Genomic DNA, 24,380 nt, shown 5'->3' with positions numbered 1-24,380 from the left:
CAATCTTTTTCATTCTTTATTTGAACAAAACATACATTTTACTTCCTGTATTAAAGTACTTTGTCAGATATTTAAAAACAATTTTTAAAACATCTGACCACCTATTTTGCAACACAGCAAGCACAAAATAAATATTTACAGTTTATTTCAAATTTATAACTCCATCTCACACACAAAAATAGCATATGACACAGAATATGTTATACTGATGAACTCAATATTGTACAGTTAGTCTGTGCCTTGCCAGGCATTTGGACTGAGCTCAAGCACTCTACTACCCTGCCCCCCCCCCAGCAGGTAGACCGTACCTTTTTACTTTGCAATCGGACCAGAAACGACTCTATGGTTCATATCTCTGGAATGTTGAATTAGCCAATTCCTAAGAATGAGTAACAAAACAATGTTTGTCATTGATGTGGGATATTAACTTAATAATTCAAGTGTGCTGCAGTGGCTCTTGTCTAATGGTTACCAAACGTTCATGCTGTGATCGACACACCTAAAAGTCTCTCGGATCTCCTAAATGTTTTACGCTGCAACCCACTCAAGGCCTCCTGAATTGCCTCGCAAGCCACCACATAACAAAGTGTTGAGCCAGGACCCAGTAGGAACCAGCATTTAAACAAATTAAGGTATGTTTAACACCACTGCTAAGATGACGGCAGCACCTTTTCTTAAACACATTGTTGCAACCGTGATGTCACTTAACTGAGTAAAGAAAGAAAAGGCAAAACGTGAGGCGGTTTGAGGCCATGGACTGAAGTGTCCTCTACTTAAAGGTAAGAGCTGGTACCGGCACCTGCATCGTTTGGCAGATCAAGATGCTACTTCCCCCTCTGACTAGTGTCTGGTGGGCGTTTCCTGTTCCTGTGGCTGCCGGCTTCCACTAAGTAACCGTGTGATGGTTGTCCTGTAGTTTGGTGGTAGCGCTTGTTTTCATTCCTCGTTTGACAAGTGTCTGTGGTTCAGAGTTAGCCGTTTGACCATCACTCACTACTGTGTGATCGTATCTGTACCATTGTTTCGCGTGAACGTTTGGTTCTGGTTTGGCGTTCAACTGCTCAATGTCCTGTATCCCGTAGCCGCTTCTTCTCCCTGTTTTGTTGGTCTCCCAGTGCTAGTTATTCAAAGTCGTCCTCATCCAAGTCCAGATTGCAGTGAGGGTTGGGGATCTCAAAGAAATGTCTCTCCTCTGTCCTCAGACACAATTCACTGGAGATGTGACTCAGAGCATTGTCATACCTACAGGGAATATGAGCGAGAGAGTTCTTCCAACATTGTGAAATAAAAGCATTGCATATTATTTTTTATTTAACCAGGTAGGCCAGTTGAACAAGTTCTTATTTACAACTACGACCTGGCCAAGATAAAGCAAAGCAATGCGACAAACACAGAGTTACACATGGGATAAATAAACGTACAGTCAATATACAGTGTGCAAATGTAGTAAGATTAGGGAGGTAAGGCAATAAATAGGCCTTAATGCTAAATTGTAATTATTTTGCCACTAACACTGCAGTGATTGGGGTGCAAAACAAATAACAATATGGGAATGAGGTAGTTGGGGGGGGGGGCTATTTACAGATGGGCTGTGTACAGGTGCAGTGATCGGTAAGCTGCTCTGACAGCTGATGCTTAAAGTTAGTGAGGGAGCTATAAGTATCCAGCTTCAGTGATTTTTTTATTTTTTTTTGCAATTCGTTCATCATTGGCAGCAGAGAACTGGAAGGAAAGGCGGCCAAAGGAAGTGTTGGCTTTGGAGATGACAAGTGAAATTTTCCTGCGTGTGCTACGGGTGGTTGTTGCTATGGTGACCAGTGAGCTGAGAAGGCGGGGTTTTACCTAGCAAAGACTTAGATGACCTGGAGCCAGTGGGTTTGGGGACGAATATGAAGCTAGGGCCAACTAACGAGAGCATACAGGTCGCAATGGTGGGTAGTACATGGGACTTTGACAAAATGGATGGCACTGTGATAGACTACATCCAATTTGCTGAGTAGAGTGTTGGAAGCTATTTTGTAAATTACATCGTCGAGGATGGGTAGGGTAGTCAATTTTACGAGGGTACGTTTAACAGCATAAGTAAAGGAGGCTTTGTTGTGAAATAGGAAGTCGATTCTAGATTGAATTTTGGATTGGAGATGCTTACTGTGAGTCTGGAAGGAGAGGCTACAGTCTAACCAGATAGTTAAGTATTTGTAGTTGTCCACATATTCTAAGTCAACCGTCCAGAGTAGTGATGCTAGACAGGCGGGCGGGTGCAGGCAGCGATCTGTAGAAGAGCATGCATTTAGTTTTACTTGCAGTTGGAGGCCACGGAAGGAGTGTTGTTTGGCATTGAAGCTTGTCTGGAGGTTTGTTAACACAGTGTCCAAAGAAGGGCCAGAAGTATACAGAATGGTGTTGTCTGCGTATAGGTGGATTAGAGAATCACCAGCAGCAAGAGCGACATCATTGATATATTCAGAGAAAAGAGTCGGCCCGAGAATTACTGGCACCCCCGTAAACAAGGCGGGGCAATCATTTGAGAAACCAAGGCTGTTGAGTCTGCCGATAAGAATGCGGTGATTGACAGTCAAAAGCCTTGGCCAGGTCGATGAAGATGGTGGTTATGATATCGTTTAGGACCTTGAGCGTGGCTGAGGTGCACCCATGACCTGCTCGGAATCCAGATTGCATAGTGGAGAAGGTACGGTGGGATTTGGAATAGTCAGTGATCTGTTATCTTGGCTTTCAAAGACTTTAGAAAGGTAGGATATCTGGATATGGGTGAAGGAGAAGTGGGGGAAGCTTGGGCAAATTGCTCTGTGTGGGTGTGGGTGGGGTGGGGTGCAGAGCTGTTGGCAGGGGTAGGGGTAGCCAGGTGGAAAGTATCTACATGACACAGGACAAAAAGTGGTACAGTAGATATGCAGGGATTAACTCCATGGAGGAGCATCATTCAAGAGATTAACAGGTGAGGACAACAGGAGGGAAAAAACTGGTGGTGAAGAGTTCCACTGAGAGTGCTGAGGAAGGGATTGGTTTTCAAACACAGCTGCCTTATCAATTCCACATCAGCCTGTAGCCCCTACCTACCTCCCTATGTCCTAGGTGTTGAAAGAACAGAGTGTAGAAAGAGTGTAGTTATGACCAAAAATACACCCAAGAGTGCTTACCATGTACCTACCCACTACTACCTATCCAAACCTTTTAGAAATGTCCCTAGAGGCTAGGGGTGGAATTGGAACTGAGCGAGCATGGAGGAGTGAAGGAGTGAAAGAGAGCCTACACCCTGAGGATAGACAGACACCCTGGTCTCTTACCTGGCCAGGCAAAGCAGCCTCTCCCTCATCCTACCCAGCTTGTCTTTAGAAGTCTGTGGTGTTCCTAAAACCACCACACAATAGCCTGTTAACAGCCTGGTCCCTCACACTGGCCCCCTATAATCATTCTACGCAATCCTCCTGAAGTCAAGCCATAACAAAAACACTTGGCATACATATCATCTACAGTGCTAATCTAACCCTGGCTTTCCTACTGCAGAATAGGTCAAAGGACAAATTATCCTTCAGGACAGCAGTCAGTCCTCTAACCAACTGAACTCAACTATTGACTTTCTCCTCTACAGAAACAGATGAGAGATTTGTCATTAAATCAACAAGAGGCTTCTGCGAACCTGTCCAGTAAATTATAGAACACTGGTTGAGTGTAGTCAGTCCGTCCGTCTTACCCGTCGTTGTACTGATCAGTAGTAGTCTCCTCGGCAACCAGGATATCGTACTCCTCCGCTGCATATTTTTCCCAGTCCGAGATCTCTTGGCCCTCTGTCTCAGCCTCCTTACAAAAGACAACCAACAAAACTCCATCATCCCCCACGGCCTCAGGCCCTGAGGTCATATGTCATCCCTGAGCAATAATAACATCCTGTCGTAGTCAATAGTTACCCTTACAACAGAGAAGGGGTCTTTCTGCTCGTGGTCCAGGTATTTCTCGATGTTGAAGAAGGTGTCATAGAAGATGTGAGACAACTTACACTGCTTCAGGTCCCGTAGGGTGATCTTTCCTGGGCAGAATAGAAATCTCATTTTTTTGTATGCCCAATTCAGCTGCTTTTAAAGATTTAGTGGTGCTCTAAAACTAGGTCAAATACCTGAGCTTGATTTAGTTTACCTGGTACATTGGAACCAATACTGTAGTCATTTTTTCTCAAAATTAATCAAACACACCTCAAACATGTTCCGTTGTGGTATACAGTATGTGTTTTTCACCCAAGTCATGGAAGGTGGGAAGGTGTTAGCAAATTTACCAAAGCTTCGGTCTAAAAATGCTACGCGCTGGAACAAACAGCTTCGTGTGACATCAAACTAGGCTAGCATTCATAGTCGTGTGCTGGAGTACCAACTCCGGACCACACACAGTGCATTCGGAAAGTATTCAGACCCCTTCCCTTTTCCCACTTTGTTACATTACAGCCGTATTGTAAAATCCTCAGTATACACACAATACCCCATAATGGCGAAGCAAAAATAGGTTTAGCATTTTTTGCAAATTTATTACAAGTAAAAAACATACCTTATTTACTTAAATATTCAGACCCTTTGCTATGAGACTCAATTGAGCTCCGGTGCATCCTATTTCCATTGATCATCCATGAGATTTTTCTACAACTTGGAGTCCACCTGTGGTAAATTCAATTGATTGGACACGATTTGGAAAGGCACACACCTGTCTATATAAAAGGTCCCAGTTGAAAGTGCATGTCAGAGCAAAAACCAAGCTATGGAGGTTGAAGGAATTGTCCTAAGAGCTCCGAGACAGATCTGGGGAAGGGAACTAAAAAAAGTCTGCAGCATTGAAGGGTCTCAAGAACACAGTGGCCTTCATAATTCTTAAATGGAAGAAGTTTGGAACCACCAAGACTCTTCCTAGAGCTGGCCGCCCGGCCAAACCGAGCAATCGGGGGAGAAGGGCCTTAGTCAGGGAGATGACCAAGAACCTGACAGAGCTCCAGAGGTCCTCTGTGGAGATGGTTGTCCTTCTGGAAGGTTCTCCCATCTCTGCAGCACTCCAACAAGAACTTTATCGTAGATTGGCCAGACGGAAGCCACTCCTCAGTAAAAAGGCACATGGCAGCCCAGCACCTAAATACTCTAAGACCATGAGAAACAAGATTCTTAGGTCTGATAAACAATATTGAACTCTTCGGCCTGAATGCCAAGTGTCGCATCTGGAGGAAACCTGGCACCATCCCTACGGTGAAGGATGGTGGTGGCAGCATGCTGCGGGGATGTTTTTCAGCGGCAGGGACTGAGATTAGTGAGGATCGAGGGAAAGATTAACGGAGCAAAGTACAGAGAGATCCTTGATAAAAACCTGGACCTCAGACTGGAGTGAAGGTTCACCTTCCAACAGGACAACTACCCTAAGCACACAGCCAAGAGTGGCTTTGGGACAAGTTTCTGAGTCCTTGAGTGAACCAGCAAGAGCCCGGACTAGAATAGAACATCTTTGGAGAGACCTGAAAATAGCTGTGCAGCTTCTCTCCCCATCCAACCTGACCGAGCTTGAGAGGATCTGCAGAGAAGAATGGGAGAAACTCCCCAAATACAGGTGTGCGAAGCTTGTAACGTCATACCCAAGAAGACTCGAGGCTGTAATCACTGCCAAAGGTGCTTCAACAAAGTACCGAGTAAAGGGTCTGAAGACTTATGTGATATGTAATTTAACTTTTTTAAATATTTTCTAACATTTGTAAAAACCTGTTATCCCTTTATCATTATGGGGTATTGTGTGTAGATTGAGGGGGGGTGTGACAATTTAATACATTTTAGAATGAGACTAATGTTACAAAATGTGGAAAACGTAAGGTGTCTAAATACCCCTGGCAACGTGGCTGTGAATCGTGCCTCAGCCCATCTCATCTGTCTGTCCCTCTACATGCATCTCTTTCTCTAATTTCTGACTGTGCTGTCAAATAAATTGTAAATACGTAAAGAGGTTGGAACCCTTTGATTAGTCAGTCTTTCAATCAGCGCAGGAATATATTACTATTTGTAACAGTTTCTGTGATGTACTGGTGTGTGTGCATGCTAGCTCTTTACTTCATTACTAACACGCATCTATTGTTTGCATGTCACGATGAAACAATTTTAGAATTTGCGTTTAGGTGTCTGACCCTCGACCTCCGGCTTGACCAGGTCGAGCATCTGACAGAGACAGTCCTCGAAGGGCAGGGGCTCGATTGCCATGGTCTCCAACTTCACACACTGCTCCTCATAGAAATACTCCAGCTCGTACATAGACAACACACCGTCCCCATCCAGGTCCATACACCGGAACCAGTACTCTATACTGTGGAGGGAGAAAGAGACAGGATAGAGACACAGGATAGAGTGGTATCGCCAATAAATCAGTACTCCATATGGAGGGGGGTGGGGGACTACTTTGTTTCCAATGTGAGGCTGGTGTTACTGTGTGTAGTACCTGGTGTCAGTCTTCTTGTCTTCTTCGGAGATGAGGAACCAGACAAAGTCAGCGTAGCTCAGCCTGCCGTCTTTACGCAGACGTCGATCCCTGTGACGAGAGAGATGGTAGGGCAACACTCAAACACGCCACTCCAACTTCACCTTCAATTCTATCAAGCTTCATTTGCAGGGAATATTTGTTTATGTCTAGCAAATAGCAATATCTAGACAGAGCTTTAAACAATAGTAGATTAAATGTTGTGTTTATCTAAGGAAAAACACACAGGGGACCCAAGCCAACCTCAACTCAGTGAAAGGAGTCGATGTGGAACGTCATAACAGCCATTCATTAGTTCATGTCTCTTACCTGGTAACTGTCCCAGAAAATATTCTTTCAATCATCTTGTGGGAGATAGCTGGACAACACAGGAGAAAAAAGAAAAAAAACTTTACAAACTACGCAAGATAACAATGTGAGGCGAGTTACAGTGTACAAGGTCTTCCATTATAGATGTGATCCAGTCACAGATCATAAATCCAGCTCATTGGGAAGTAAAGTGAATGATGTAACTGTTAACCTCTCCTTTATCTTTTCCATACAATAAATACAGTGATTTCTGCTTGTAGGGGAGATCTACAGGACTAATAAATGGAGCCAGACATGGCGTCATCCAATTCAACCAAGACATTCATTTGGGGGGAGGGGTGGGTGGACGAGTTAGGCCTATTGCCCCATTGATCTTCCTTTCCTGTTTCCTTCATGACCAGGAACATATGGAGTGGTGTGTGGGAGCACACTTGAACATTAAGGTTGCCTTGGTAATCCTCTCTGTGTGTGTGTGTACACACACACACACCTTCGTCCTTGTGTCGGACCAGAGGGGTATGTCACAAAGCTAGCGCTTTCCAACTCAACGGTTATCCTTAATTCAGAATTGAGTTTGTGAACTCTATATCCCGCTACGTGACATACACCTTAGCTCTCTTTTAACTATGTTGAGGTCGTGTGTGTGTGTGTGTTTCTGTGTACCTTGGTCGTTGTGTCGGGCCAGGTCTCTCTGGTCTATGTATAGGTCATGGTCTGTGTCCAGCTCCCAGAACTTGCAGTAGATAACGTAGAAATGTTCGTAGGAGAAGAACTCTGTTAGCTGGTTCACGTCCTCCTCCTGCTCTAGCAGGGCCACGTTCTGTTGGACCAATCAATTCATCAACCAACCAGCCAAATCAAATCACTGGTGACTTTTAAGCACTTTTAACAGATATAGTGATGAGGAAGTAGACTCGACACGAGGGTGGGCCCCATCTTCATCCGACTCACAGCACTACTCCAGATGTGACAACTGATCAGTTCCACCTCAAAACTCCCTTCCTACCTGGAGAAAGCTGCTTTTCCTGAGCTCTGAACAGCTGATCCTGCCTGACCATGACCTGTTCACATTGTAGAATATCCTCTGGGCAACCTGCAGACAACACACAGCTTTAATAGCCTCCAGAACACTCAAAAGATCACTTCAACTCATCCACAGACACAGAAAAAAATATGTATATGACAAAAAGGCTTCAGAGTCAGTCACAATAGGACACATTTGATATTACATTACACATCACACGCTAACTTCTGTAGACATACCAAGTGGTATGGGTAAAAAAAAATAAAAATAAAAAAAATGTATTTTGGTGTGGTATGTATAATGACTTACTGTGGTGATGTAGCGTGAGTGGAAGTCAGACGCCTCCTTCAGGAAGGCCAGGCCTGCGTGAGAGTTCACCACATCCTGAACAACACAGACAGGAGGTTAATAACATTTACAACAAGGCTGGGGAGAGGTCCAGAGGACTAACTGGGCCTTGCCACAAGACAAGCGCCAGAGAGACAATCAAACATACAACAGTATGTCAAATCACTCTCTGGGGACTCTGGGGAGTTAGTAGCAGAAAGACAGACCCCATTTTCTGCTCTGCCTGTTGGAGAGATGTTGAAAGGGCTTGACTAGCTCAAACACCATATTCAAGATGTATTGGAACTTCAAAAAGGTGGCCTCATGTCAAGCAGCGTCCATCCATATAGACGCTCCATCTGTTGTGTAGATCCAGCTATGCATTAGGAGAAATCCGCAGACCGCAATGGCAGATGAATGGGAAGAATCTAAATTGGGAGGACAATTGAATTGCACTTTTGAAGTATGAAACAGACTCTTATCCCTTTAAAATGGCCGGCATGAGTAGGGGACATCGTGGAGACATTGAGACCATGGAAACAATAGGAGACGAATGGGAGAAGAGGCCTGCTCTGTTATATAGCTGCTCATATTCTCCATGCTGGACCACCACACACAGATGCTTTCATGTGGTGACTGGTGAGCAGAATCTCCAATGAACTGTACTTTAATCCAAGCCATGAGAATCACCCCCTGTCGTTTTTTTTAACCCCTCTGTCAGATAAGTGAAAGGAACTAAACGTTGATGTAAATGCGAAGGCAGCAGTGAAATTAAAATAGCTTTATTTTGAGGCAGACTGCGGTGCGCCCACTCCTCCCTCTTAACCCTTCCTATGAGAAATTAAATAATAGAAAAATCCATAAATCACCAGGGTGAGGAAACTGCCGGGGACAGTCACATCTACTCGGCGCCAATCCTTCCTTCATCCATCACAACAGTCAGAGCCCATTCGCCCCGGCGTCGCAATACAAATTAAACGGTGAGTGCCAGAAGGCATCTCCTCCCGGTATGCTAACAGGTGTTTTGTCATGGCCCAGACGGTTCTGCCAGCATGAATATGAATCAGCCCAATTTGGGGCAGAGACGGTACATCACCAGGTAGGTAGACAGACAGCAGGGTTTACGTTAGCCGGTAATTGACCATTTTTGGCCGATCCTGTCATACACTCCAATTTAGCACTTTTGCACCATTCTCTCACTCTTCCGTATATGCATCTGCTGCTGAGGAGAGAGCGAGAGAGGAGGCTATATTGTTGATTGCTACGATGGAGGACATTCTCATTTAATTAAAACAAAAGTTTGAGAGTATGCTTATAGTGTAAAGTTTACAAGGGGAATGTCCTCTGCATGGAAACGTTTTAATATTGTAGTGTACAAAGATGAGAAGAACGTTGGCGAGAACAAATGCAGGCTACTGTACAACTCGCTATTCAGGTAGGATGCTTTTTGAACTTTACATGTTTTATTACATCATTATTATTATTGTAGGCATATTAATTCATCTAAACAAGTTATTTAAATATTCAAAATATGTTAGGTTTCATTCTGTTGAGACATGTGTGTGCTAAATTAAGTAAGATCTGTCATTTTAATTGTGTGCACCGTATTTAAGGTTATGAGTAGACCTGTTGTAAAATAAATATCATTAGCCTATTGCTTTCATTTGTTAGGTAAGGTAGGCACTAGCCTTTCTTGGTAATTGCTGCAATATGACCTGTTCAAAACTTTTATTTTTAAACCAGTTCGCAAATGTTTTGTTTCATTCTGTTGAGCCATTTTCTCTGGCCAAATTAAGTTTAAGCAGGCCTATGATATGAAGGCAGTGCACACCGGCGCTCCAACTGACTCCGACAGTTGAATTTGAGGTGAGGAAGAATATTTAAAGCCTACCAGTTACTCATATAATGTAACAATATAAAACGTATTCTGATCGAAAATGCCCCCTTCTGTGCGCCTATAGACGCAGTAGTATCTGACAAGGATAAAGAAATATATGTTGGTGTCTTAACATGCCTCCGGCAAATCGCTCTCTCTCTCTCTCTGGGGAGAGAGAGAGCCTAAGCTTCTCTTACTTTGTGTGTGTGTGTGTGTGTGTGTGTGTGTGTGTGTGTGTGTGTGTGTGTGTGTGTGTGTGTACGTGTGTACGTGTGCACGTGTGTAGTGGGGAGAACAAGTATTTGATAACACTGCTGATTTTGCAGGTTTCTTACAAAGCATGTAGAGGTCTGTAATTTTTATCATAGGTACACTTCAACTGTGAGAGACAGAATCTTAAACAAAAATCTAGAAAATCACATTGTATGATTAAGTAATTCATTTGCATTTTATTGCATGACATAAGTATTTGATACATCAGAAAAGCAGAACCTAATATTTGGTACTTCTCAATTACAGAGATCATACGTTTCCTGTAGTTCTTGACTAGGTTTGAACACACTGCAGCAGGGATTTTGGCCCACTCCTCCATACAGACCTCCTCCAGATCCTTCAGGTCTCGGGGCTGTCGCTGGGCAATACGGACTTTCAGCTCCCTCCAAAGATTTTCTATTGAGTTCAGGTCTGGAGACTGGCTAGGCCACTCCAGGACCTTGAGATGCTTCTTACGGAGCCACTCCTTAGTTGCCCTGGCTGTGTGTTTCGGGTCGTTGTCATGCTGGAAGATCCAGCCACGACCCATCTTCAATGCTCTTAATGAAGGAAGGAGGTTGTTGGCCAAGATCTCGCGAAACATGGCCCCATCCATCCTCCCCTCAATACGGTGCAGTCGTCCTGTCCCCTTTGCAGAAAAGCATCCCCAAAGAATGACATTTCCACCTCCATGCTTCACGGTTGGGATGGTGTTCTTGGGGTTGTACTCCTCCTTCCTCCAAACACGGCGAGTGGAGTTTAGACCAAAAAACTAAATTTTTGTCTCATCAGACCACATGACCTTTTCCCATTCCTCCTCTGGATCATCCAGATGGTCATTGGCAAACTTCAGACGGGCCTGGACATGCGCTGGCTTGAGCAGGGGGATCTTGCGTGCACTGCAGGATTTTAATCCATGACGGGCGTAGTGTTTTTCTTTGAGACTGTGGTCCCAGCTCTCTTCAGGTCATTGAACAGGTCCTGCAGTGTAGTTCTGGGATTATCCCTCACCTTCCTTGTGATAATTGATGCCCCACGAGGTGAGATCTTGCATGGAGCCCCAGACCGAGGGTGATTGATCGTCATCTTGAACTTCTTCCATTTTCTAATAATTGCGCCAACAGTTGTTGCCTTCTCACCAAGCTGCTTGCCTATTGTCCTGTAGCCCATCCCAGCCTTGTGCAGGTCTACAATTTTATCCCTGATGTCCTTACACAGCTCTCTGGTCTTGACCATTGTGGAGAGTTTGGAGTCTGTTTGATTGAGTGTGTGGACAGGTGTCTTCTATACAGGTAATGAGTGGAGAACAGGAGGGCTTCTTAAAGAAAAACAAACAGGTCTGTGAGAGACGGAATTCTTACTGGTTGGTAAGTGATCAAATACTTTTATATTTGAGATTCTTCAAAGTACCCATTCTTTGCCTTGCTGACAACTTTTCACCCTCTTGGCATTCTCTCAACCAGCTTCATGAGGTAGTCATCTGGATTGGATTTCAATTAACAGGTGTGCCTTAATGCATTTGAGACAATCAGCTGTGTTGTGACAAGATAGGGTTGGTATACAGAAAATAGCTCTATTTGGTAAAAGACCAAGTCCATATTATGGCAAGAACAGCTCAAATAAGCAAAGAGAAACGACAGTCCATCATTGCCTGAATCAGGCCTTCATGGTCGATTTGTTGCAAAGAAACCACAACTAAAGGACACCAATAAGAAGAGACTTGCTTGGGCCAAGAAACACGAGCAATGCACATTAGAACACTAGAAATCTGTCCTTTGTTCTGATGAGCTCAAATTTGAGATTTTTGGTTCATGGTCACTTGTCAGGTGCCAAAAATCCCTTGCAGACAGGCTAACCCCGGAAACCCTGGCAGACAGACTGCAACAATTTAAAATATTTTACTAAGTTACAGTTCATATAAGGAGATCGGTCAATTGAAATGAATTCATTAGGCCCTAATCTATGGATTTCACATGACTGTGATTACAGATATGCATCTTTTGGTCACAGATAGTTAAAAAAAGGTAGGGGCGTGGATCAGAAAACCAGTCAGTATCTAGTGTGAACACCATTTGCCTCATGCAGAGAGACATGTCCTTTGAATATAATTGATCAAGCTGTTGATTGTGGCCTGTGTAATGTTGTCCCGCTCCTCTTCAATGGCTTTCCGAAGTTAATACAGAGCATCCCAAACATGCTCAATTGGTGATTATGTCTGAGTATGCAGGCTATGGAAGAACTGGGACATTTTCAGCTTCCAGGAATTGTGTACAGATTCTTGCAACATGGAGCCGTGCATTATCATGCTTAAACATGAGGTGATGGCGGCGGATGAATGGCACGGCAATGGGCCTCAGGATCTCGTCAAGGTATTTCTGTGCATTCAAATTGTCATCAATAAAATGCAATTGTGTTGGTTGTCCGTAGCTTATGCCTGCCCATACCCCCACCTCCACCATGGGGCACGCTGTTCACAACATTGACATCAGCATACCGTTCGCCCACACACTGCCATCTGCCCGGTACAGTTGAAACTGGGATGTGCCAGTGGCCATCGAAGCTGAGCATTTGCCCACTGAAATCGGTTCCAACGCGAAACTGCAGTCAAGTCAAGACAACGATGAAGACGACGAGCACGCAGATTAGTTTCCCTGCAGCAGTTTGACAGTTTGTGCAGAAATTCTTTAGTTGTGCAAACCCACAGTTTCACTAGCTGCCCGGTTGGCTGGTCTCAGACGATCCTGCAGGTGAAGAAGCTGGATGTGGAGGTCCTGGCCTGGTTCTATATCATCTGTGGTGTTGAGGACGGGTTGGACGTACTACCAAATTCTCTAAAACGATATTGAAGTCAGCTTATGGTAGAGAAATTAACATTCAATTCTCTAGCAACAGCTGTGGTGGACATTCCAGCAGTCAGTATGCCAATTGCGGCAGGTAACCTAGTGGTTAGAGCTTTGGACCAGTAACTGAAAGGTTGCTAGATCAAATCCCTGAGCTGACAAGGTAAAAATCTGTTGTTCTGCCCCTGAACAAGGCAGTTTGTTCTGAACAAGAATTTGTTCTTAACGGACTTGCCTAGTTAAATAAAAAGGTTAAAAAAATAATAATAATAATTGCATGCTTCCTCAAAACCGGAGATATCTGTGGCATTGTGTTGTGCAACAAAATTGCACATTTTAGAGTGGCCTTTTATTGTCCCCAACACAAGGTACACCTGTGTAATGACCATGCAGTTTAATCAGCTTCTTAATATGCCACACCTGCCAGGTGGATGGATTATCGTGGTAAAGAAGAAATGCTCACTAACTGGGATGTAAACAAATTTGTGCATAAAATGTGAACAAATTATGCTTTTTGTGTGTAGGGAACATTTCTGGGATCTCTTATTTCAGCTCATGGGACCTACACCTTAAATGTTGGTTTATATTTCTGTTCAGTATAAAACGCCACTGAATGGAATGAAGTCCTCATGTTAACTCTACCACTGGCCCAAAATACCCCTCTCCCCCTGTCCCGCCCCAAAGAACCCCCTACTTGCTTCTCTTCCTAATAATACACCGCTGCCCAGCACTTCTCCCCAAACTAGAATCCCACTCGCTCTCCACAGGGGGGCTGTGTGTGTGGTGTTCCTGTACCTGCAGGAATGGAATAAAGTCCTCTTGTTCCAGGTAATTACAGCCAGGTTTGGCCAAGAGGTGTACAAACTTAGACACGTCGTCATGACAGGTCTGCAGCATTCTGGGAAGGAAAGAGGGAACATATGGTTTCAGGGTTTCGCTCTCTCCCTATTTTTTCTCTCCATCAGAGAACACTTCAGTGCGGGTTAATACATTCTGAAATTAGGATTCTGAAATGACGCTGGGTCAGGCTCAGAGTGTTACAGCAGTGATGATGACATAATGGAACTTTCTTTTTTGAACCCCCTCAGAGCCATGAGGTAATGTCAGAGGCCATTCCACTCCAATTCTCTAGAGACTCACACATTATTAAAACAGTACGCTTACAACACACAACCAAGAGAACAGTCCAGTAGAGTACAGTACATCTTACTTTACCCAAGAGAAACACAGTGCCTTCGGAAAGTATTCAAACCCATGTACTTTTTCCACATTTGTGACACCACCTGGATTCGGTCTTATGCAGCAACATTTGAAATTCTGTTTTTTACATTGGATAAAAGTAGAGACTCAGAACTACAAAATGGTATGTCATACACTCCATTTGAGGAATGGATGGGAAAGTAATTCTGCTTTGAAAGTTGATCAATTTGTAAATTCACTTTTGAGAAAACCGTATTTCAATGTTTTGGTTCTACTATGAAGAACCCTTCACTGTCTACACCCATTCAGCATTGTTCACACCCTCTTAAGCCGTAGCCCCACCCATCTCTTTAAGGGTTGAGCCGAGCGTTCTGTACTAACTTGCCAGCTACTTCCAGACATCTAAGGGAGAGAGAACAGCTCACTGAACATTACTCGCCATAGCAGAGCTGGTTAGGCTGTTATGTTATCCAGAGCGTTGGTGACTGCAACTGTGCTGTCAGATTGTCCTTTCGTAAATACAGAGCGTTTCGCGTTCTGAGTGCACACACTGGACGCTCTGGCCAATAAGTAGGGTTGATCTGAAAGCTGTGACCTCACAACTACAGTCAAGCACCCAAGCTAACTGGCTAACATTGGCTAGCTACTTCGACACATAATGAGAGAACACCCCACTCTGACCATGTTACTCACCCTAGCAGAGCTGGTTAGGCTGTTATGTTATCCAGAGCATTGGTGACTAACTGTGCTGCTGGCAACAATTGAATTACGCTTTGTTGATGTTTACTGACACCGGACATATGCAACGGGTGGTGAGCATTCAACAATTCATCAGTTATTCTGCACTCTGGCACGCTAAAACAAGATTATTTTGTTAAGAAATGTAGCTAGATAGACAATGAATCCCAACGCATAACGTAACGTTAGTGTACTGTTGGCTTGCTCCCTAACTAACTTGAAATGAAAATACTTTGTCAAAATTAGACACGCGTAATATCTGAAAATGAAGCTAGCTAGACTATCTTACCCTTGGTCTAAAATCAGAGTAGATATCCAGAGCGAATTTACCAGCTAGTTGGTCTATCAACAGTGCAGTGACATGACAGTTTTTTTTAAAGACATGTATCTAGCTAGCTAGCTAGCTAAACAATGGACCATCAAATTCAATTTTATTGGTCACATACACATGGTTAGTAGATGTTAATGCGAGTGTAGCGAAATGTGTGACCGTGCAGTAATTTAACAATTTCACAACAACTACCTTATATATATATACACACACACACACACACACACACACACACACACACACACACACACACACACACACACACACACACACACACACACACACACACACACACACACACACACGTAAAGGATGAATAAGAATATGTACATATAAATATATGGATGAGCGATGGCCGTGCGGCATAGGAAAGATGCAGTAAACATTATATAAAGTGGCATTGTTTAAAGTGACTGAACTGTAATACATTTATTATATCCAATTTTTAATTATTAAAGTGGCTTGAGATTTGAGTCAGCATGTTGGCAGCAGCCAGTCAATGTTAGTGATGGCAGTTCAACAGTCTGATAGAAGCTGTTTTTCAGTCTCTCGGTCCCAGCTATGATGCACCTGTACTGGCCTCGCCTTCTGGATGATAGCGGGTGAACAGGCAGTGGATCGGGTGGTTGTTGTCCTTGATGATCTTTTTGGCCTTCCTGTGACATCGGGTGATGTAGGTGTCCTGGAGGGCAGGTAGTTGGCCCCCGGTGATGCGTTGTGCAGACCTCACTACTCTCTGGAGAGCCTTACAGTTGGGTGCGGAGCAGTTGCCATACCAGGCGGTGATACAACCCGACCTGATGCTGTCAATTGTGCATCTGTAAAGGTTTGTGAGTGTTTTCGGTGACAAGCCAAATTTCTTCAGCCTCCTGAGGTTGAAGAGGCACTGATGCACCTTCTTCACCACGCTGTCTGTGTGAGTGGACCATTTCAGTTGGTCCATGATGTGTACGCCGACGAACTTAAACCTTTCCACAGATGGGGTGCTCCCTCTGCTGTTTCCTGAAGTCCACAATAATCCCCTTTGTTTTGTTTACGTTGAGTGTGAGGTTATTTTCCTGACACCACACTCAGAGGGCCCTCACCTCCTTCCTGTAGGCCATCTCGGCGTTGCTGGTAATCAAGCCTACCACTGTAGTGTTGTCTACCAACTTGATGGTTGAGTTGGAAGGCGTGCATGGCCACACAGTGATGGGTGAACAGGGAGTACAGGAGAGGGCTGAGAACGCACCCTTGTGGAGATGTTGTTTCCTACCCTCACCATCTGGGGCCGGCCCGTCAGAAAGTCCAGGGCCCAGTTGCATAGGGCAGGGTCAAGACCCAGTGATTCAAGCTTAATGGCGAGCTTGGAGGGTACTATGGTGTTAAATGCTGAACTGTAATCAATGAACAGCATTCTCACATAGGTATTCCTCTTGTCCAGATGGGTTAGGGCAGTGTGATTGTGTTGTCTGTCTGTGGACCTATTGGGGCGGTAAGCAAATTGGAGTGGGTCTCTGTTGTCAGGTAGGGTGGAGGTGATATGATCCTTGACTAGTCTCTCCAAGCACTTCATGATGACGGAAGTCAGTGCTACGGGGCGATAGTCGTTTAGCTCAGTTACCTTAGCTTTCTTGGGAACAGGAACAAGGGTGGCCCTCTTGAAGCATGTGGGAACAGCAGACTGGGATAGGGATTAATTGAATATGTCCGTAAACACACCAGCCAGCTGGTCTGCGCATGCTCTCAGGACGCGGCTAGGGATGCCGCCTGGGCCGGCAGCCTTGCGAGGGTTAACACGTTTAAATGTTTTACTCATACTGGCTGCGGTGAAGGAGAGCCCGCAGGTTTTGGTAGCGGGCTGTGTCATTGGCACTGTATTGTCCTCAAAGCGAGCAAAGAAGTTGTTTAGTCCGTCTGGGAGCAAGACATCCTGGTCCGCAACGGGGACGGTTTTCTTTTTGTAATCCGTGATTGACTGTAGACCCTGCCACATACGTCTCGTGTCTGAGCCGTTGAATTGCGACTCTACTTTGTCTCTATACTGACGCTTAGCTTGTTTGATTGCTTTGCGGAGGGAATAGCTACATTGTTTGTATTGGGTCATGTTTCCGGGTTGCCTTGCCATGACTAAAAGCAGTGGTTCGCGCTTTCAGTTTTGCGCGAATGCTGCCATCAATCCACGGTCTCTGGTTGGGGAAGGTTTTAATAGTCACCGTGGGTACATCACCACCAATGCACTTGCGGAACATATCCCAGTCCACGTGATAGAAACAATCTTGAAGCGTGGAATCAGATTGGTTGGACCAGCTTTGAACAGACCTGAGCATTTCCTGTTTTAGTTTCTGTCTATAGGCTGGGAGCATCCAAATTCAGTCATGGTCAGATTTGCCAAAAGGAGGGCTTTGTATGCGTTGTGGAAGTTAGAGTAGCAATGATCAAGAATGCTGCCAGCACGGGTCGCGCATTCGATATGCTGATTTTTTTTTAGGGAGCCTTGATTTCAGATTAGCTTTGTTAAAATCACCAGCTACAATAAATGCAGCCTCAGGATATGTAGTTTCCAGTTTACATAGAGTCCAAGGAAGTTCTTTAAATTTTATTCCATAATCACAACACATGATGTTACTACCCTGCATGAATCTGCAGGTAGCTAACCAACCAGTTCTATGGCTAAGTGTCTGATATACAAGCAAATGTGTCTGATATACAAATAATAAGATCATACACAAAGTTAGCTAGCGACCCAGACAGCTAACATTAGCTAGCTAACAGCACACTTGAAATGAAACATTTTCTGTCAAAATTAGAAACATGTAATATCTGAAAATGTAGCTAGCTAGACTGTCTTACCCGTATACATCATGGTTGGATGCGAATCCTGTCTGATGCAATGTATGGTTGCCCTTAGTTTGAAGATGTAATCCAGACTGGTGTTTTCTCCATCTCCTTAGCTATCATACTCAAATTCCACTGATTTCAAAACCTGGTCCCCCAGAAAATGGAGAGCATACACAATGGTAGCTAGCGAGGCAGCCAGCTACCGTAAGCTAGTTAACAGTACACTTTAACTTGACATTAGATTTATGCAGTTTTACTACTCGATATATAAAAAATAAAAGCTGCATTCAACACAATTACCTAGACATACTGACCCGCTCCAATAGGCAGACCAATCCAAACTCTTCTCTTGGCATGTCCAGCTTACTCCTTATCTCAGCCAATCATGGCTAGCGGGAAGGTTGCTGACTTTTACTGTGACTAAACCAACTAGGCTCGTAATTTAACAATTTTATTCGTATTTAGAGATGGCATACAAGTTTGATATTAAGGCACATGAAAGTTCACATGTTTGAGAAGGCAATTCTGCCAAAAAACACATTTTGATAAATACCCATTTTTCTACGTTCAAACAATTCACTTGCGACATACGCCTAGTATCCTGAATCGGGTCACATTTTGTTACGTTACAGCCTTACTCCAAAATGGAAAAATAAATAAAAATCTTCAATCTACACACAATACCCCATAAATGACAAAGCGAAAACAGTTTGTCAATTTTAGCAAATGTATTAAAAAAAACAACAGAAATACCTTATTTACATAAGTATTCAGACCCTTTGCTGAGACTTGAAATTGAGCTCAGGTGCATCTGGTTTCCATTGATCATCCTTGAGAAGTTTCTACAACATGATTGGAGTCCACCTGTGGTAAATTCAATTGATGGACATGATGACAAATGGCACTATGACAAAACTCTAGAATTCCTCTGTGGAGATGAGAGGACAACCATCTCTGCAGCACTCAACCAATCAGGCCTTTACGTAGAGTTGCAACACGGAAGCCACTCCTCAGTAAAAAGGCACATGACAATCCGCTTGGAGTTTGCCAAAAGGCACCTAAATACTCTCCGACCAGGAGAAACAAGATTCTATGGTCTGAATAAAAGCAAGATTCAACTCTTTGGCCTGAAAGCCAAGCGCTACGTGTGGAGGGATCCTGGCACCATCCCTACTGTGAAACATGGTGGTGGGCAGCATCATGCTGTGGGGATGTTTTTCATACAGGTGTAACGTCATATCCAGGAAGACTCGAGGCTGTAATGGCTGCCAAAGGTGCTTCAACAAAGTACTGAGTAAAGGGTTTGAATACTTATGTAAATGTAATATAATTTGTTATTATTTTGATAAATTAAACATTTCTAAAACCATTTTTTTCTTTGTCATTATGGGGTATTGTGTGTAGATTGATGGAAAACAAACAATATAATACATTTTAGAACAAGGCTGTAACCTAACAAAATGTAGAAAAAGTTGAGTGGTCTGAATACTTTCCGAATGCACTGTACATGTAAACATTTCATGTGTTTGTTTTTCAACCGTTTTATTTGCTATGAAAAAAAAAACATTATTGGAAGACCAGTTACTGTGTACTCTTTGCTTAAGCTTTGGCCATCACATGTGGCTATTGGTGGTAGTTTACGAGAGACTATGGGTTGTGAGAGTAGCTCTGTGGGGTCGGCTGGCTGGGTACAAGAGCCATTGTCTTACTTTCTCCACATGGCCACAAACTTGTGAACGGACACGAAGCCCGTCCTATCGCCTCCAGCCGAATTGAACAATGGGGCTTTCCAGTAGAGTGGACACTCGCACGCCTGGAGGGGGATAAGAAGGGAGAAATAAGGGATTTAGACGAGTGTCCTCTTCTGTGCAGTTGAATGTCAGTTCACTTAACTATCCTTTACAGCTCACACGTAATAGAACTGTGTCAAACTAAATATTGTCCAGCTACACGCTTAAATGTTCAACATTGTCCTCCATCAGGGTGAACTAAATGTTATTTTGTTTTACAGTGCTTTTTTGATTTTCTCTCTCCACCTTAACAGCTGCCAGTCACTCTGCTCTAATTCCAACTAAAAACATTTAATCCAGCCGTCAAAACGTGACACAGCAATTTCCTGGGCTGACTGGCTTTGACCTGAAGAGGATTCGATTTGGATTGAAAATGTCAATAAAAAAGTGCCCATATCCCACAGATAAGTGGTGTTTCCCCCCAAAGACCTCCCTGAGGTAACCTGGCTGATGTTTCTTTCTCAACTCAGGTTCCCCCACAGGTCAGCGGTCACATACCTGGGGGGGGGTCAGAAATAATATTTTCATGGGTTAAGAGAGAGAGAAAAACCAAGTCTGCGCTGCAAACCTTAACTAAAGCCAGGGGCTAATTGCACTAATGAAAACAAATTTGCTGGGTGGCTACAGAGCCTCGGCACTACAAATCACCTTCTCACCTTGGCAACCTTCCCCATGTCCTCAATGGTGGCCCTTTCATTGGGGAATTGGGAAAATATTTTCTCGATCTTAGCAATGAGGCCGTCAATGTTGAGGTTGGCTTTGGGCCGCCCCCGCGGAAAGTAGAACTTTGGAATGCTTTCACTCAGCGCCGTGGGAACAGGCGCCTCGCTCTTCACCTGGGCCTGAGGAGAAACAGACAGGACAGAAATAGCCTGTGTTAGCATCAGTGGCTAACAGTATCTAACATTTAGGACCCAACGACACTAGTGCTGGCTAAAGTAAGCAAAGGCTACCTAGTCCCAATAAAGTAATGCACCACCGGCCCCGCCTCCATCTGCCCCATTAGGGAAACGACTCCCCCCCTCCCTTCAACCAATTAACTAATGGCTTTCAATAAAGATGTGTCAAGTGATGTTGGAATGTTCAAAACACACCATTTACACTAAGAGACATTCTGGCAGGCGCCAACCAGCAGGATAGACTTCTACACACAAGTCTACATCGAAAAAGCAACAGATGAATGGAATTATGTATCAAATTATCTGAATGAAAGCATTGAATAATGTATGCTACGATCCAAGAATAATTGACAGCAGTGATCCATGTTCATTTCAAATGCAAAGCTGTAAAATACAGCCTACTGCATGACCTGATATCAACATACAGAATGGTAAGTGAAAATGCTCTAGAGATGGTTGATCCAATTAATTAATTATCTCCTGACAAGAGAGGCACAGTGCCATCAGAAAGTACTCACACCCATTGACTTTTTCCAAATGTTATGTTACAGCCTGAATTTAGAATTTGTGTCACTGGCCTACACACTACACCCCATAATGTCAATTATGTTTTAATTAATTATTTTTAAATTAATTATTTAAAATGAAAAGCTGAAATTAGTATTGAACCCCTTTGTTATGGCAAGCCTAAATAAGTTCAGGAGTAAAAATGTGCTTAACAAGTCACATAATAAGTTGCATGGACTCACTGTGTGTTTAACATGTTTTTTTTTTTTTTTAAATGATTACCCGATCTCTGTACCCCCACACATATAATTATCTCCAAGGTCCCGCAGTCAAACAGTGAATTTCAAACCAAAGACCAGGGAGGTTCTCTAGTGCCTCGCAAAGAAGGGCACCTATTTGTAGAAAGAAAATAAAAATGCAAAAATTGAATATCCCTTTAACAATGGTGAAGATACTAATTACACATTGGATGAGAGCGTTCCTATGCTTCCTGGCTGATGTTTTGGTCAATTTTGAATGCTGGCGGTGCTTTCACTCTAGTGGTAGCATGAGACGGAGTCTACAACCCACACAAGTGGCTCAGGTAGTGCAGCTCATCCAGGATGGCACATCAATGCGAGCTGTGGCAAGAAGGTTTGATGTGTCTGTCAGCGTAGTGTCCAGAGCATGGAGGCGCTACCAGGAGACAGGCCAGTACATCAGGAGACGTGGAGGAGGCCGTAGGAGGGCAACAAACCAGCAGCAGGACCGCTACCTCCGCCTTTGTGCATGGAGGAGCACTGCCAGAGCCCTGCAAAATGACCTCCAGCAGGCCACAAATGTGCATGTGTCTGCTCAAACGGTCAGAAACAGACTCCATGAGGGTGGTATGCGGGCCCGACGTCCACAGGTGGGGGTTGTACTGACAGCCCAACACCGTGCAGGACGTTTGGCATTTGCCAGAGAACACCAAGATTGGCAAATTCGCCACTGGCGCCCTGTGCTCTTCACAGATGAAAGCAGGTTCACACTGAGCACAAGTGACAGAGCCTGGAGACGCCGTGGAGAACGTTCTGCTGCCTGCAACATCCTCCAGCATGAACGATTTGGCGGTGGGTCAGTCATGGTGTGGGGTGGCATTTCTTTGGGGAGCCGCACAGCCCTCCATGTGCTCGCCAGAGGTAGCCTGACTGCCATTAGGTACCGAGATGAGATCCTCAGACCCCTTGTGAGACCATATGCTGGTGCGGTTGGCCCTGGGTTCCTCCTAATGCAAGACAATGCTAGACCTCATGTGGGCTGGAGTGTGTCAGCAGTTCCTGCAAGAGGAAGGCATTGATGCTATGGACTGGCCCGCCCCCGTTCCCCAGACCTGAATCCAATTGAGCACATCTGGGACATCATGTCTTGCTCCATCCACCAACGCCACGTTGCACCACAGACTGTCCAGGAGTTGGCGGATGCTTTAGTCCAGGTCTGGGAGGAGATCCCTCAGGAGACCATCCTCCACCTCATCAGGAGCATGCCCAGGCATTGTAGGGAGGTCATACAGGCACGTGGAGGCCACACACTACTGAGCCTTATTTTTACATGTTTTAAGGACATTACATCAAAGTTGGATCAGCCTGTAGTGTGGTTTTCCACTTTAATTTTGAGTGTGACTCCAAATACAGACCTCCATGGGTTGATAAATTTGATTACCATGGATCATTTTTGTGTGATTTTGTTGTCAGCACATTCAACTATGTAAAGAAAAAAGTATTTAATAAGAATATTTCATTCACGTGTGTGTGTAGAGATAGAGAGATGAATACATGGCCCAGCCAGAGCCCAGACTTGAACCAGACCGAACATCTCTGGAGAGACCTGAAAATAGCTGTGCAGCAATGCTCCCTATCCAACCTGACAGAGCTTGAGAGGATCTGCAGAGGAGATTGGGAGAAACTCCCCAAATAAAGGTGTGCCAAGCTTCTAGTGTCATACCCAAGAAGACTCGAGGCTGTAATTGCTGCCAAAGGTGCTTCAATAAAGTACTGAGTAAAGGGTCTGAATACTTATGTAAACGTGAAATTTCAGTGTAGATTTTTAAAACATTTTCTAAAATGTCATCTGTTTTAGCTTTGTCATTATGAGGTATTGTGTGTTGATTGACGAAGATGACATTTAAAAAAAAAACTTTTTTTGAATAAGTCTAATATAACAAAATGTGGAAAAAGTCAAGGGGTCTGAATAATTCCCAAATGCACTGTAAATCACCATACATAAAATTAACCTGAAAAAAAACTACCTTTGAAGATTTACTTTAAAAGGTAGACTCAGCGAGATATGACAGCCACAGAAAGTGAATAGCATAGTGGGTCAATTTTTGTAACAACTAAGAACATTGAAGCACAAAACTCAACTTCTCTGCTGTTTTAGTGCCCTGGCTACCACGCTCTACACAGCGTGAAGCGAAACCGTGCACATGGGCAGGTACTGTGTGTAACTGTGTGAGAGCGAAATGTTGCATCTCTCGCTCATCTCAAGACCTCCATCATTGCTGCTGGCAACGTCATTTCGCTGAGTCTACCTTTAAATCTTAAGACAATATACAGTGGGGCAAAAGTATTTAGTCAGCCATCAATTGTGCATGTTCTCCCACTTAAAAAGATAATCCTGTAATTTTCATCATAGGTACACTTCAACTATGACAGACAAAATGAGAATTTTTCCTCCAGAAAATCACATTGTAGGATTTTTTTATGAATTTATTTGCACATTATGGTGGAAAATAAGTATTTGGTCAATAACAAAAGTTTCTCAATACGTTGTTATATACCCTTTGTTGGCAATGACAGAGGTCAAACGTTTTCTGTAAGTCTTCACAAGGTTTTCACACTGTTGCTGGTATTTTGGCCCATTCCTCCATGCAGATCTCCTCTAGAGCAGTGATGTTTTGGGGCTGTTGCTGGGCAATACGGACTTTCAACTCCCTCCAAAGATTC

At 43.9% G+C, this 24,380-nt stretch overlaps 1 protein-coding gene across 4 annotated transcripts in view; it reads right to left on the bottom strand.

The window, feature by feature from the left end:
* Window positions 1-3: 3 nt before the first annotated feature.
* LOC135547069 (serine/threonine-protein phosphatase 2A regulatory subunit B'' subunit beta-like) overlaps window positions 4-24,380 on the bottom strand; it is a 62,505-nt gene continuing 38,128 nt past the window's right edge. For 2 of the 4 annotated variants that reach the window (XM_064975682.1, XM_064975685.1), the window contains 12 exons: window positions 20,668-20,853; window positions 19,931-20,034; window positions 13,928-14,030; window positions 8,147-8,221; window positions 7,820-7,906; window positions 7,477-7,633; window positions 6,814-6,862; window positions 6,466-6,555; window positions 6,158-6,333; window positions 3,927-4,045; window positions 3,713-3,819; window positions 4-1,242 (listed from right to left, as the gene is read on the bottom strand). In XM_064975682.1, coding sequence (XP_064831754.1) covers window positions 1,122-1,242; window positions 3,713-3,819; window positions 3,927-4,045; window positions 6,158-6,333; window positions 6,466-6,555; window positions 6,814-6,862; window positions 7,477-7,633; window positions 7,820-7,906; window positions 8,147-8,221; window positions 13,928-14,030; window positions 19,931-20,034; window positions 20,668-20,853 — 1,374 coding nt within the window. In that variant the 3' untranslated portion in view covers window positions 4-1,121. Of the gene's footprint in view, window positions 1,243-3,305; window positions 3,370-3,712; window positions 3,820-3,926; window positions 4,046-6,157; window positions 6,334-6,465; window positions 6,556-6,813; window positions 6,863-7,476; window positions 7,634-7,819; window positions 7,907-8,146; window positions 8,222-13,927; window positions 14,031-19,930; window positions 20,035-20,667; window positions 20,854-24,380 lie in introns of all 4 variants that reach the window. The other 2 variants (XM_064975684.1, XM_064975683.1) reach the window with 2 other exon arrangements.

Source organism: Oncorhynchus masou, chromosome 10, assembly GCF_036934945.1.
Source record: "Oncorhynchus masou masou isolate Uvic2021 chromosome 10, UVic_Omas_1.1, whole genome shotgun sequence".
NCBI lineage: Eukaryota > Metazoa > Chordata > Actinopteri > Salmoniformes > Salmonidae > Oncorhynchus > Oncorhynchus masou.
This window is presented reverse-complemented; position numbering and strand designations above follow the sequence as displayed.